Source organism: Diabrotica undecimpunctata, chromosome 7, assembly GCF_040954645.1.
Source record: "Diabrotica undecimpunctata isolate CICGRU chromosome 7, icDiaUnde3, whole genome shotgun sequence".
In the NCBI taxonomy this organism is placed as follows: Eukaryota; Metazoa; Arthropoda; class Insecta; order Coleoptera; family Chrysomelidae; genus Diabrotica; species Diabrotica undecimpunctata.
This window is the reverse complement of record NC_092809.1, coordinates 134,085,040-134,099,760: the sequence shown is the minus strand read 5'-3', so window position 1 is coordinate 134,099,760 and position 14,721 is coordinate 134,085,040. Positions and strand designations below refer to the sequence as shown.

The following is a 14,721-nucleotide window of genomic DNA, read 5'->3' as shown; positions in this document are numbered from 1 at the left end:
TCGTTAATTTTTTGAATACAAAATCCAATATTATTTGATTTAGTCTGCAATACATCAAATAAAATGTCTGTATAAGGAAATATTTTAGAAAATACTTGGAGCAAAAAATTAAAATCAAAATCTTGTTTAATATATATATATTTAGGGATTCTACAGTATTCACTGCCTTCCCTCGCTCAACCGTTTCCATCTCTTTTTGTTGTTCCATTCTCCATCGTTTAGTCCTCTCTTATTCATGGCGTCGTCTACTTCGTTCCTCCAGGATTTTCGGGGTCGTCCTCTTTTCCTCCTTCCTATGGGGCTCCATTCGGTTATTCTCTTTATCCATCTGCTGTCGCTAGTTCTTCTTACATGTCCATACCACTTTAGTCTTTTTTGTTCTATATATGTTAGTATGTCTGTTTCTATTGATGTTCTTTGCTTTATTTCGTCATTACTTCTCCTATCCATTCTTGTTACTCTGCAGCATCTTCGCAGGCATTCCATCTCTGTTGCTACTATCTTACTGCTGTTTTTCTTGTTTATGATCCAATTTTCAGCCCCATATGTCATAATACTTCGCACTAATGTTTTATAAATCTGCGTTTTTGTCTTCATATTTAGGTGTCTATCCCACCATACTGAGTTAAGTTGTCGGATTGCTGTTCTTGTTTGTCCTAATCCTAAAATCTTGTTTAAGTAATTATAAATACCCTGTTAAGGAATTCACAGGTTCAGGGTCACTGATCTTTATGCTCCAAAATACTTTCAAATAACTCTATTAGAGATTGTCTATATTGGAAAACTGTTTTTACCAACCTCCCAATGTAGTTCCATCTGGTGTTAGCTGCTTGAGGAAACCTTTTATGAAAAATATCATCTAAAACATGTGTCCTTTTGGACGATTTAGATAGAAAAAAGTGTATTTGTCTTTGCGTCTTATTGATTGCTTTAGAACTACATTTAGACTGTGTGCAAAGCAGTGCACAAAAATTGCTTTTTGAAAATTTGGTTTGAAGTCCTCTAAAGTACTCAGCCATTACAGCAGCTTCATCATAACTTTGAGTGACAAGTTTAGAGCCACAGTCCCGTTCCTCAACTATTTTACAAACATGTCTATATATATATATATATATATATATATATATATATATATATATATATATATATATATATACATTCATGACATTTTATTCTATGGTATTAGTAAATACAACGAAATTAGAACTAAATAGCATTGTATAAAACTAGTATAAAAACTTACAACATGAGGTTAATCCATTAAAGTTTCAAATTTACAAAACATTAAAACTTAACTTATTTTAAAAATTGTACAGTTATGTAAGTACAATATTCCAATTTAATTTATGAATTTTTACAAAATTAAATTAAATTGGAATATTGTTCTTACATAAATGTACAATTTTTAAAATAAGTTAAGTTTTAATGTTTTGTAAATTTAAAAATTTAATGGATTAACCTCATATTGTAAGTTTTTATACTAGTTTTATACAATGCTATTTAGTTCTAATTTCGTTGTATTTACTAATACCATATTTTAGCATATTCTGAAGAAGCAAATAAATTTTGCGAAAGCTTGATTAACGAACAAAGAGTTTTACTTTCCTGCCCTATTTATGACTGCAACCTCAAAATAAAACTTTATTTATATATATATATATATATATATATATATATATATATATATATATATATATATATATATATATATATATATATATATATATATATATATATATATACCTTCTGCTGATCTATCTACAGTTATATCCAAAAAATCCCCAAAATCGTTCTTGTATTTCCCCATTATTTTTGATGTAACACAGAACAACCGACAATTCACTTAAATTGACGATATCTGTAGTTCCATCTAAACCAATAGAAATAAATTGTGCTTCTTTTGTTTCTTTTTTAATTTTTTGCAGAACATAATTTGATTCAGACTTGATCGAATAATTTTGTATCCTATTCGAGGTACCTCTAAATACGGTGGATTGATCTAAATTATTTTTTAACAGTTCATCATATTTAGATAAAAAATTTGCTAAATCGAAAAAATTTTCCCCATTTACAAATTCAGAACTTTTTATTATGCCCTCGAAAACTAAGTTTATAATGTCCAGGAAAACATGTAATGTGAATCAGTCTCTTTTTTACTATTTTTTTTACTTGCTTATTATGCATGTGGTGCCCATCCTCAAGCTGTTTTGTAGGATTCTGCATAGAGAACAATCTATGTGTGACAAATACATTCTTCAAACTACCTAAGCGTCGTTTATATACTTGGAAGTTACACGCACATACTAAAGAGAAAATCATGAGAAATCAGATCGATTATATAACAATTACCGAAAGGTACCGAAATTCAATCAAAATAACTAAAACACTACCTGGAGCCGATGTCCCCTCACATCATAACTTATTAATCAGTGACATAAAACTCAAACTTAAAAAAGTAAAACGCCAACAACCGACTAACCGAATAAACACTGACTGTATTCGAAATAATAGTCATGAAATAACACACGAGATAGAATAGAAGTTCGAAAACTCGGAAGAAACACATAACGTCGAAGACCACTGGAATCATGTCAAAACCATTATGCAAAAACAACTAAAAAGTATAAAACTATTAATAAGCGTAAACAACAATGGATGACTGATGAAATATTGGTACTAATGGAAAGCAGACGAAAACAGAAAAATAAAAACACTGAAGAATACAATAAAATTCATAAAGAAATCAAAAGGAAAATCCAGGATGCAAAAGAAAAATGGTACAGCAACAAATGTCTTGAAATAAAAGAACTGCAGAAAAAGAATGACACGTTTAATACAAAAGGTGAAATTCACGTACAAAAAGGTGAAATAAATAACTGAGACATAGATCAACTACAGGTAGTTTACTTGATAAACAAGGAAATATTATAGTCAATGAACAAGACAGATTAGAGAGGTGGAAAGAATATATTGAGAAGCTGTTTGATGACGATAGAACAGAAATTCAAATCGAAAATATATCGACTGTTCCAAACATAAGATGCGATGAAATGGAAAGAGCTATAAAGCTATCAAAGAATAGGAAAGCAACCGGTCCAGATGAAATTCCAAGCGAAATAATCAAACTACTCGACGATAAGAGTAAACATTCTCTTCTAAGCCTATTCAATAAAATATACGAAAAGGACATATACCAACAGACTGGCTACTGTCAACATTTGTAATGATACCGAAAAAACTAAATGCCAAACGGTGTAGCGATGATCGCACTATCAGTCTGATGAGTGATGTACAGAAAATTTTTCTAAGAATACTGCACACGAGAATTTACAACAAAATAGAAGTCAAACACAATTTGGTTTCAGAAACAACCTTGGAACCAGAGAAGCACCCTTCAGTTTGCAGGTCATGGTTCAAAGATGTAGGGATATCGAACCAACGGTATATATGTGTTTTATCGACTTCGAAAAGGCCTTTGACGAAGTAAACCATGACAAACGTATAGATGTCTTGCAATAGGTGGAAATTGATGACCGAGACCTCCGTATTATAAAAATTTTTATTGGCATCAATGTGCAAACATACGAATTGGACACAACATAACGGAATCAGTCGAAATATGACGGATATAAATAAAGAAATAAGAATACGCATAAAAAAACCAGAGCCGCCTTCTATAAATTAAAGAAAATTCTAATTAATAGAGATATTACGGTAAACCTTAAAATCAGATTAATACGCTGCTACATATTCTCCAGATTGCTGTATGGTATGGAAAGCTGGACCCTTACAGAGACATTAATAAAAAAATTGGAGGCTTTTGAGATGTGGATTTATTGACGAGTATTGCAGATAAGTTGGGTTAATCGAATAGGAAATTAAACAGTTTTACATGGAATGAAAAAAGCACAGAAGTAACAAAAACGATAAAAAGTTATAATATTACGGTCATGTAATGAGACATCCAGAGAGGTATAATCTTCTACACCTTATAATACAGGGTAAGATCACCAGGAGAGGCGCAGACCGAAGAAGAATATCCTGGCTCCGAAATCTCCGAAGATGGTATCAAGAGACCATCGCTAATTTATTCAGATCCGCCGTAAACAAAGTTATTATTGCCAATATGATCGCCAGCGTTCCATAATCGGATAGGGTACTGAAAGAAGACCAGTACTACCCTGGCATAATTGAGCAAGCAGAGTACTTACTTTAAACCTATCTCGGTATGTAAGTATATGTGTAACACATCATCATCATCATCATATAACGGGGGTCCTACGGCGATTGCCGCTTCCCATTTCAGCCACCATCTTTTCCTATCTCTCCAATCTCCCTCTTCTAAGCCTCTAGATTGCATTGTTTTTGTAATTTCTCTTCTCCAGGAATTTGGTGGTCTTCCCCTTTTCCTTCTTTCTGGCGGAACATACATTAAGGCTTTCTTTGGCCACCGCTCCTCCTCCATTCTCATCACGTGACCATACCATTGTAATTGCCTTCCTTGTATTCTATCTGAAAGAGTATCTCTAATTCCTGTACGGTTTCGTATTTCCTCATTCCTGATTCTTTCCATTCTCGATACTCGACATGACCTTCTAAGATATATATGTGTAACACATACCATATAAATTTTGCTTATTATAGATTTGGTATTAGCATGATTTATATTTAGAAACCTATGAGAATTGTAGTATTTCTTTTTTTATCATCAAAAGCGTCGTTTCAATATTGCTTATGCTTTTCTTTATATTAATTTGCTCCTATCCTGATCTCCATTTCTTCCTGTGAGTTTAATCTAGCCAATTTTGGTCAGGGTGGTTTTACTTTTTTTTATATTACTGTCTTTATCGTAACATACAAAAAATGATTTCATTTCGTTTTGTTTTTAGCTGCACGTTGCGTTCAGTACTATAAAGTTCAAGTAGTAAAAACCGAAGAAATATTCTTAGTCATGGGTACCAATAACTTAGACAACTGGAACAGTAATGGAGCCGTCACCAGGAAAGCTAGGCGAGTGGATGTACATCCGTTTTTTAAGGAAAATTCCAAATCTGCTCATGGGGATATTGCTATTATTTCATTGGGTAAGGAATAATCAACTTTAATTATAATAACATATATATATATATATATATATATATATATATATATATATATATATATACATATATATACATATATATATATATATATATACATATATATACATATATATATATATATATATATATATATATATATATATATATATACAGGGTGTCCCGGAAAATAGTGCGTTCCTTAAAGGTATGGGCTGAGTGTAGCATTTAAAACAAAACAGTCTTATAACATTTTTTATAAAGTCAACCGTTTATAAAAAAATATATATATTAAATTTAATCCATTTGATTAGTTGGGAAGAATGCGATAATTTAATTTATTTTGATACAGAAAAGGTACATTATTTGTAAACAGTTGTAATTACCCGTAGCTCAAGAATAAAGAGTATTGTCATGTTTTCGATTCGCGAGTATCACGAAATGTTAATTACGTACGGTGAAGCCCACTGTGACAGTAATAGGGCTGTTAGACTTTATGTTGAACGCTATCCCGAACGACGACATCCTAATGCCCGAAGTTTTATGAACGTGTCCCAAAGGTTATTAGAGACGGGTTGTGTGATACCTAAAAAAACTAGCGGTAGAACACGAAGTAACCGTAGACTAAATGCAGAAGATGTGATTTTGGATATAGTCAGTAATAATCCAAGAGTAAGTACTCGATCTGTGGCTAGAATGGTTGGCATTTCAAAAAACATTGTTCACAAGACATTTACGGAACAACTGTTACATCCTTACCATTACCAACGAGTGCAAGATTTACACCAAGGCGATTTACCTCGAAGATGGTTTTGTAGATGGTTTCAAAACAAAATCGCCAGAGAACCCGAATTTCCGTGCAAAGTGTTTAATTTTCACAATTTTTCACGTGTGGAGTGATGAAAACCCGTATGCTATACGTAGGACAAATTTTCAAAAACAATTTAGTATAAATTTATGGGCTGGGATTATTGGTAATCGTCTGATTGGACCGTACGAACTTCCTAGAAGATTGAATGGAGAGTCCTATTTAAATTTTTTGCAGCATGTTGTAGCGATACTTCTTGAAGACGTTCCGTTACAAATACACTCTGAAATGTGGTTTCTTCATGACGGGGCTCCAGCACATTTTACGAGACATATTAAAGATTTCCTCGGCATCACTTTTCCTCGTCCTTGGATCGGTAGAAATGGACACGTTCTGTGGCCACCCAGAACACCAGAATGCAATGTTATGGACTTTTATTTTTGGGGACATCTAAAATCATTAGTATACGACAACCAGGACGAAATTAAAACAGAAGCTCAATTGCGACAATGAATTTTTGATGCTGCTGAAATAATCATGCATAATTTACGTACTTATAATATTAAGAATAATTGGATTCGTCGAATTAACGCGTGTATCTGTGCAAATGGTGGCCATTTCGAACATTTATTGTAATAATAATTTTCAATGTAAGTAAAAACAGTATTCAAACTTTAATTATTAAATATTTAATAAAAAAAAAATACATGCTTTTTCTCTATCACTGTTATCAGTATCAATACATATTATGCCTAACGATCGATGATTCATGATAGCTGATTTACAGTAATTAACGAAGAATAACAATAAACGCAACGTTGCCGGCTGTATTTCCTTTTCTGCGAACAATAATCAAATGGATTAAAATTAATAATTTTTTTTTTGAAAACGGTTAACTTCATAAAAAAATGTTATTAGACTTTTTTGTTTTAAATGCTGCAATCTGCACATATCGTTAAGGAACGCACTATTTTCCGGGACACCCTGTATATATAGCTAAAAGTATACCCATTTACCTTACAACGAGAGTTAATGGGGGTTAATTACATCATACCCTAATACCTGAATTATTATTAAATAGAATGAGTCATAACTATTATGAAGTGATTTGTAATGATTTTAATAAAAAAATTTAAGCCCTGACGATGAGATAATAAAGTAAAAGTTGAATAATTGATTAAAAAGGTGTATACACAAAATTATCAAAAAACATAAATGTTCAACTACTTAATGAAAAAAAAAACAAAGAAAAAGAAGTGGAGTTTTCCTGCCTGTTCCGGTTAGACCTAGAGATTTTAATCGTAGGAGAACTTCTTTCCCGATAAATTAAAGCCCAATTCTTGGTAGAAAAGGTATTTCAGAAAAAAACAAACCCCAATTTAAATATCCCAAATTCTTCCCTAGGTAACTTCTGGTGAACGATAACAGAATAAACCAAACCAAAATAAACGATAACATTCCAACAATTCCAAACTGAAATCAAATCCTTAAAAAAAACTAAACTAAATTCTAAATATATCAACTCATTTGGATACCCGCCGGGCTATCACGTGACTTAAGGGTTGTCACTCCCGAAGGTACTTTTTAAAAAGGCCCGTTTAAGGCCCTAACAGAGTAACAGCACTTTATTTAATATAATTACAACTGACTTTAAAATTTACAGTGTTTATAAGAAATTAATTGATGACGACCTATTGAACTGCAATACCGCTGACAATCGGGGTTAATGTATCGTAATTCGTTTAAGATTCGACCAGTAGTAAATACACTCACGTCGCTTGGATGCAGCTTTCAAAATCTTACCGGTTGGGGTTGCTGTTTAATACCAACTTAGAAGTTAAAAATAACTATGGAGATATTTAATGAATTTTATTGTTTTGAAGATCCAAAGACCTTAGTTAAAAATAATGTAGGAATTAGTTAAGTGACGGACTCGTTACAAGGTATACAGGACTTACAAAGCAGTAGTCTAATTTGAGGGAATAACTTTAAAGGAGCTGTACTATAGTTTATTTTTATGAACGAGAGAGTAATTAGCATAATTTTAACTGGTAGCTCCGACCACTCCATGGGCGTGCTCAAGATTAATTGAAAAATTACTTTGAATAATTGTAAAAAATAAATGAATTATTTCAGTGTTATAAAGTGTTATGTGTATGTAAACAAAAGTGACCTCTTTTATTACACACTATATTAGAACTGACTGGCCTACATTAAAAAGGGTATTAAAAAATTCACATTTTTTTTAATTTTTAAAAATTACAAAAGAGAAAAAGAGTTTTTAAAACCGTCTAAGGTATGTTAAATAGATGAATAAAAATATTAATATAAAACTTACAGCTACTTGTTAAAAATCCAAATCAGATTCAGAAGATGAACTTTCAGAACCAAGATTTGTAATAACTGGCTCGATCATTTTATCAGTAATATTGTCCAGCTTCCACATTTTTTCCTCTTCTTTAATAGTGTGATTTACTGCCTTTTCCCAGTTTTCAGGTTTTACATTATTTACGGCCTCCAAAAACACCTGTTTAACATCATGAATTTTAAAAGTGGTATTTTTTCTTGAAACTTCACTCTTTATCTGTACCCATACCAGTTAAATCGGGTTTAATTCACAATGATATGGTGGGGATCTAAGTACTGTCATTCCACGATTTTTAGCAATTTCATCAATTTCATATTTTTTAAATTTTTCTTTACGTAATATTTTTTAAACTCAGCCAATTCTGCAAGTCTTTTTTTAACCACTTGGTTGTGGGCAGTCCTTCTATAAGTCTGGAGTGATAACTTGCATTATCCATTACTATTACACAGTTCTTAGGAAGAAGATCTATCATTTGTTCGAACCATTCTTAAAAGACATCAGCGTTTATGTCTTCATGGTAGTCACCGGTACGAGTTGATTCAAAAGTTAATAAACTACCTTCAACAAAACCGTCTGAACTGCCAATGTGTACTATTATCAGCCTGCGTCCCTTTCCTGATGGTGGGTTTAAACCAGTAGATAAGTTATTTACAAAATCGTGCCTTTGACTTGTAACAGTTTCATCCTGCCAAAATTTATTTGGTGTATGACCCTCGTTGATCCATGTTTCATCAAGATAAAATATTTTTCTTTTTTGGTTTCTCATTTCCTTTATGGTTCTTAGAAAATGTCTTCTCTATATGACAATATCGCTTCTTTCTAATAAAATAGACTTTCTGGGATTCTTTTTCCAGCGGAAGCCTATTTCTTTTAAAAGTTTCCATAACGTACTTCGACTCATTTCTGGGTAATCCTTATCATCTCGAACTGAGACAAGAACTTTATCCAATGTTGGATATTCTTGTCTAAAGAAGAATTCATGCACTTTCCGTCGAAGTCCTTCTTTAAAATGATATTCTATTTGAAATTTTGGTTTCCTTGGAGCATTACGTGGCATTTGAAAACTACCACATTTCTCTTCTTTAATAACTCTGTAAATCGTAGGTTTCCCAACACCAAGTGTACTGCTAACTAACTCAACGGTCTCATCAACACTTTCACATAAACCTTTGTCTGTAAATGATTTAAAACAATTAAATATTAATGTTTTTTCATTAACTGTTAGAGGACCAATTTTTCGGCGTTTACACGGCACTTCCAAATTTTCCATAACACTAGTATACACAATAAACTGCACCTTGCAACTGAAGTACCTACTTTTAGTGAACTGTTAAGAATTTTAAATACGCCACTTGGACCTTCCTATATACAAAATGGAAAAACCCACTATCACATTTTCTGTGGAATAAGTCTAGAAGGTAATTATCTAGTCAATTACTGTCGTAGATTCCTGGAATTAAAGAATTAAATGTTTGATTGTTGAAACCCTTACTTCGTGGAATGCACTCATTTCAGATAAAATTAAACGTTTTATTTTATCTAAAGAATTAAACTTTATTTTGCAAATAGATAAAATAAAACGTTTTATTTTATCTAAAGAATTAAACTTTATTTTGCAAATAGGTAGGTACTTATTGGTTATATATAACCAATAAAATAAACATCTTACATTTCTTGCAAATTCATTAGTACCTGTTAACCTCCATCACTCCGACACTGGCAACCTTATTTAGGGATTAGTAACCCTCACAACTATTGTATTCTATTCTGATCCGACCTTTATACCTGGTGGTCATAGTCAATTTAAAATTGTTTTCCTATATACTTCTGTAAACTTGTTGAAAAATATCTGTTTTTCATTGAGTCACCCGTATCAACAGTTTAGGGATTTGCATACATAATTTATTGTTTTATTACTCTCTCATACATAAAAATACACTATAGAAAAGTTACGGGTTAGTGGTTTGTCAAAGCTTTTTCCTGATTGTATCCTAATAGGATAGAATAAATGTTGCCGGATTTCCATATTATAAACTTGAAATCCATTTGAATTAATGTTGAAAAACAAATAATACTTAAACTTATTTATGTAGCTTTTTCGTGATATATGTTACATTAATCAATACATCTATAGAAATGAAAAGTGTTTTGACAAATCCCAAGAAGTACTACTAGCTAGAGTGTAGATGTAAGCAATTTTTTAAAATTTTCAAATGTACGGAATCTTTTTTACGTTTTAATTTATATTTCAGATCGTCCAGTACAATTTTCCAATGTCCTCAGTCCAGTTTGTCTATGGAAGGGCAACACAGATCTCTATCCGCTGACCAATAAAATGGGAGTAATAGCAGGTTTCGGTCAAGACGAGAACTCTCCCCAAGAAGGTTTGACGCATGTTTTAAGAGCAAAACGAGCGGACATGCCCATTGTTGCCCAAAGCGAATGCTTGACAAGTCCCCTAGGATTCAAGGAGGTTACGTCTGATAGAACGTTCTGCACAAGTAAGTAATTTAAGCAATAAATAATTACTTTTGTTAACGTGTATATCAAAAACTCTTGAAACTTAAAATAGCAATTGTTTTTGATATTTCTATTGTAGGGGAGAGGCTTATATCATAAAACACCTCATTTTTTTTTTAATTTGTCGCGCGAACTGTCCGCGTTTCTTATGTCGAGCTTTTCTACAATCGTCGTTATTCTGTGGTTAATTGTAGAATGTGATTAGAAATTGTTTGTGGCTTTCGTAAAAATATAGTGTTTTATTTCGTGAAAAGTAAGTATTTTTAGGATATGTAATTTTCTTTTTTAATTCTAGTTTTAACAGACAGGGTAAATTAAATCACATGCTGTGTATGACTATACTGACATCTACTTAATTAATGTAGTAGGTCATATAACAAAACAGTTTTTTTAGATTAAACTCACATTAGTTTTCTTTCCCAAGAAGGCCCGATGTATGCTATCTTTTACGTGGATAAATAAAAAGACCTAACAACTAGTCTTTTTTTTTACATACGCCAAGAAACAAAACGGGTATAAAAAGAGCTCCGGTATATCAGGAAAATCTCTTAAAAGCATACAATACAATTCAAGAAAGGCAAATGTCGGTCCAAGCAGCTACAAAGGAATTGCATATCTTAAGGACGACACTTCAAAGATTTTTGCTCCATGGTCCCGACAATTTCCTCTCTTATAGTAGAACTAGCTTGCGTAGTCCGAAAAGTATTTTCTACTGATGAGGAGAGTGACTTGTGTCAGTATTTAACTCCAGTGAGTCATATGCATTATGGACTTTCATGAATAGGCTAAAGCCAACAATAAGCCAGTTCCAAGGTCCTGAAATAATAACTATCGTGCTGGAAAACGAGAAAAATCTTGATTTTATGAGTTGCCAAAAGCAACTGAGTTTAAGAAAGCCACAAGCCACTTGCCTATCTTGCGGAACCAGCTTCAACAAACACAATGTCTTATTATTTTTTTTTTTCAAAATTAAAAGAAGTCATGAATAAGCTTAATTACTATTTAAATGGGAATAAGCCATAATTTTACAGGTTAAAGTACGTTTATTGACGTTTCAATTTCCAATTCGGAAATTGTTCTCAAAATTCAAACATTAGTGAGAACAATCGTCCTCAAAATACAAAATAATGTTTGTATTTTGGGAACGATTTCCGAAGTGGAAACTGAAACGTCAATAAACGTATTTTAACCTTTAATTGTGGCTTATTCCCATTTAAATAGTAATTATTTTAAAATGCCACAAGAAGCTTCAGAACAATATGAATAAGCCTACTTTATCAGCCAATAACATATACAATATTCATGAAAGTGGTAACACTAATGTTCACGTTCCTGGAAAAATTATAGCTTGTTAGGGTATTAAACAAGTTGGTTTCACTACAAGTGGAGAAAAAGCTACGAATGAAACATTTATCGCTGCTATAAGCGCTTCAGGGAATGCTGTTTCCCCTAGTGCATATGCTGCATAGATTTATGCATAGCACAAATACTTCTGTCATACAATGTCGCTGAAATTGCTGGTCAGGCATATAAACTAGCATATAACCGCACAAATATTGAATCTGGATTTAGAGTTTCAAGGATCTGGCCTAGGCACGTTCAAGAAAAAACATACAAAAACGTAGTAAAAGGGAGAAGTGTCGAGTCTTAACCTATACACATAAGAGGACAGAAATAGAAAACGAACACAAGGAAAGAATTAACAAAAATACGAAGAAAAAGGTTGTGAAAAGAAAAGTTATGTACAGCCAATCGACAAAGCATCATTTACCAGACAAAACATTAAAAAGACTTAACCAGACTTTCCCCAATCAAAGGATCTCAACAACTCATCATCTTCTGACAATGACGAAGAGCTCCTCATCTTCTAAAAATAACAAACCATACACACGAACAGAGTTGACACTGGAAATTCTCAGATTCTACCCAACAAAGCTTGTTGGATAGAGGACCGTACATTTTTATGTTGCTAAAATAGTATCTTTGACTCCAGAGAGAATGGTTAATTACCTGAAGATAATCCGCTTATCTGAAAGTTTCTGCCTAAATGATATAAACCCATACGATATCGAAAGAGAAGACGTCATTGAAAGGCTCATGGAAGTTCCCAAGAAAAACGTCAGCAGGTTATTTTTTATTCTTTTATACTTTTAACTTTTAAGATTTTCTAAAGTATTTGGTTGAATAAAGTTTACGTTATTTAAACTGTTTTTTTTTCACGTGTCCAGTTAATTATTAAAATAAAAGTTTAAGTAATTATGTTTACCAATGGCCCAAGGTACAACACTTGGTGGCTCAAGGTATAATACACCTTGGGTCAATTGTAGACGCTCAAGAATTTTTTTTTTAAACCCAACTCATGCAATTGGTTGTTCTTTTTATTTTTTTATTTTATTTTATTTACTAATCATATACATATATATATATATATATATATATATATATATATATATATATATATATATATATATATATATATATATACATAATCTTAATAACGTATTTTTTTATTCAGAAAGTGGAGAACAACTGACAGGTCCCTGCACAGGAGACACTGGTGCAGGATTCTTCATATCCATGGACGGAGCATTCTATTTAAGAGGTATAGCATCGGCTATTCCCATTAAAGACGGAGTATGTGATTTGTCAAACAGATACTCAGTGTTTTGTGACGTTGCCAAGTTCTCGGATTGGATAAAATCCCACATGACGTAAATGAGTGTAGTCTAGATAAACTGTGATCTATAGAATACTTTGGACATTTATTATTTACTTTTACATTTATTGTTTGTTTGAGTTTTTGCTTACTTTTTAAAAGAAATGAGGTTCTAAGTAGGAAATGAAATAATAGAACATGTCGTATATTTAGGAGTTCTTATGGAATCCTTCTATGTAAATAATGCATTATTTTGCATCGTATGTGAAGAAGAACTGTAATTTTTTGATATTATGTTAGTAAATATTAACCGGCTTAAATGCAACTAGGTCTACACAAGAATACCTATAGAATTGTTTTAGTGGAACCTAAGGTTTGACAAACAATATAGAAGCCTTTGATGAAATGACTTGAATTTGTTACACTGCTTATTTTCACTTAAATACAAATTATATATATTTTAATAGCAAAAGGTGGACTATAAGTTTCTTCGATGCGGAGTGTCTGAAGTTCGCTGGCAGAGAGAGAGCTTGTTGAATCTTCCGTCTTGCTATAGAGTGGAACGACGTGTTGCCATGCTAGTTTAAGTTTTTTCCATGTTCCCTCCTTGAAACGGTTGGTTGAATAATACTGGTATATGACAGACTCTTACTACGCCGTCTGGACTTAAGTGAACTTTACTGATTCGTCCTAAAATCCACTGACATGGAGGAACATTCTCATTTTTGATGGTAACCAATGTGCCACATTCTACATTAGGTACTTAAATGCTTCGGACGTTAGAGCAGTAACTAATTCTAAATGAACTGCTTTTGTACTGAAACAAATGAATAAACATAAGAAACTTTTCTCAAAGCTTATGTTCCAAATATTATGTATATAATTTAAAAAAAAGGGCATTACAATTTTTTGAACAGTACATTTTTGTGCAATAAATGTATCTATTTGTTGTGTTAAAGAAAGAGTGCGTCGATATTATAATTTAATAAAATAAAATTTAAAAATTACTTTTTTATTTTTTACTACCAATGTAAATACCACTACATGTTTTACTACCAAAGAAGAAATTCGTAACTGTATTAGAAATTTCGTTCCTCTCAATGATCGCATTATGATGATACTGCTGCAAAATAAATTAATGAATATTAATATAATACAAGTCTATGCACCAACAGCTGTCAAACCAGATGAAGAAATTAAGCAATTCTACAACCAAATTAAAGAAATTCTCCGGAGCACAAAAAAGCACATTGAGTATTTATGTTTATGTATTGTGTGTTGTATATGTACT

At 32.1% G+C, this 14,721-nt stretch overlaps 1 protein-coding gene across 2 annotated transcripts in view; it reads left to right on the top strand.

The window, feature by feature from the left end:
- Positions 1-14,437, top strand: part of LOC140445867 (uncharacterized) — a 73,312-nt gene extending 58,875 nt beyond the window's left edge. For both annotated transcript variants that reach the window (XM_072538265.1, XM_072538266.1), the window contains exons 6-8: positions 4,890-5,084; positions 10,507-10,755; positions 13,290-14,437. In XM_072538265.1, coding sequence (XP_072394366.1) covers positions 4,890-5,084; positions 10,507-10,755; positions 13,290-13,489 — 644 coding nt within the window. In that variant the 3' untranslated portion in view covers positions 13,490-14,437. The remainder of the gene's footprint in view (positions 1-4,889; positions 5,085-10,506; positions 10,756-13,289) is intronic.
- Positions 14,438-14,721: the final 284 nt, after the last annotated feature.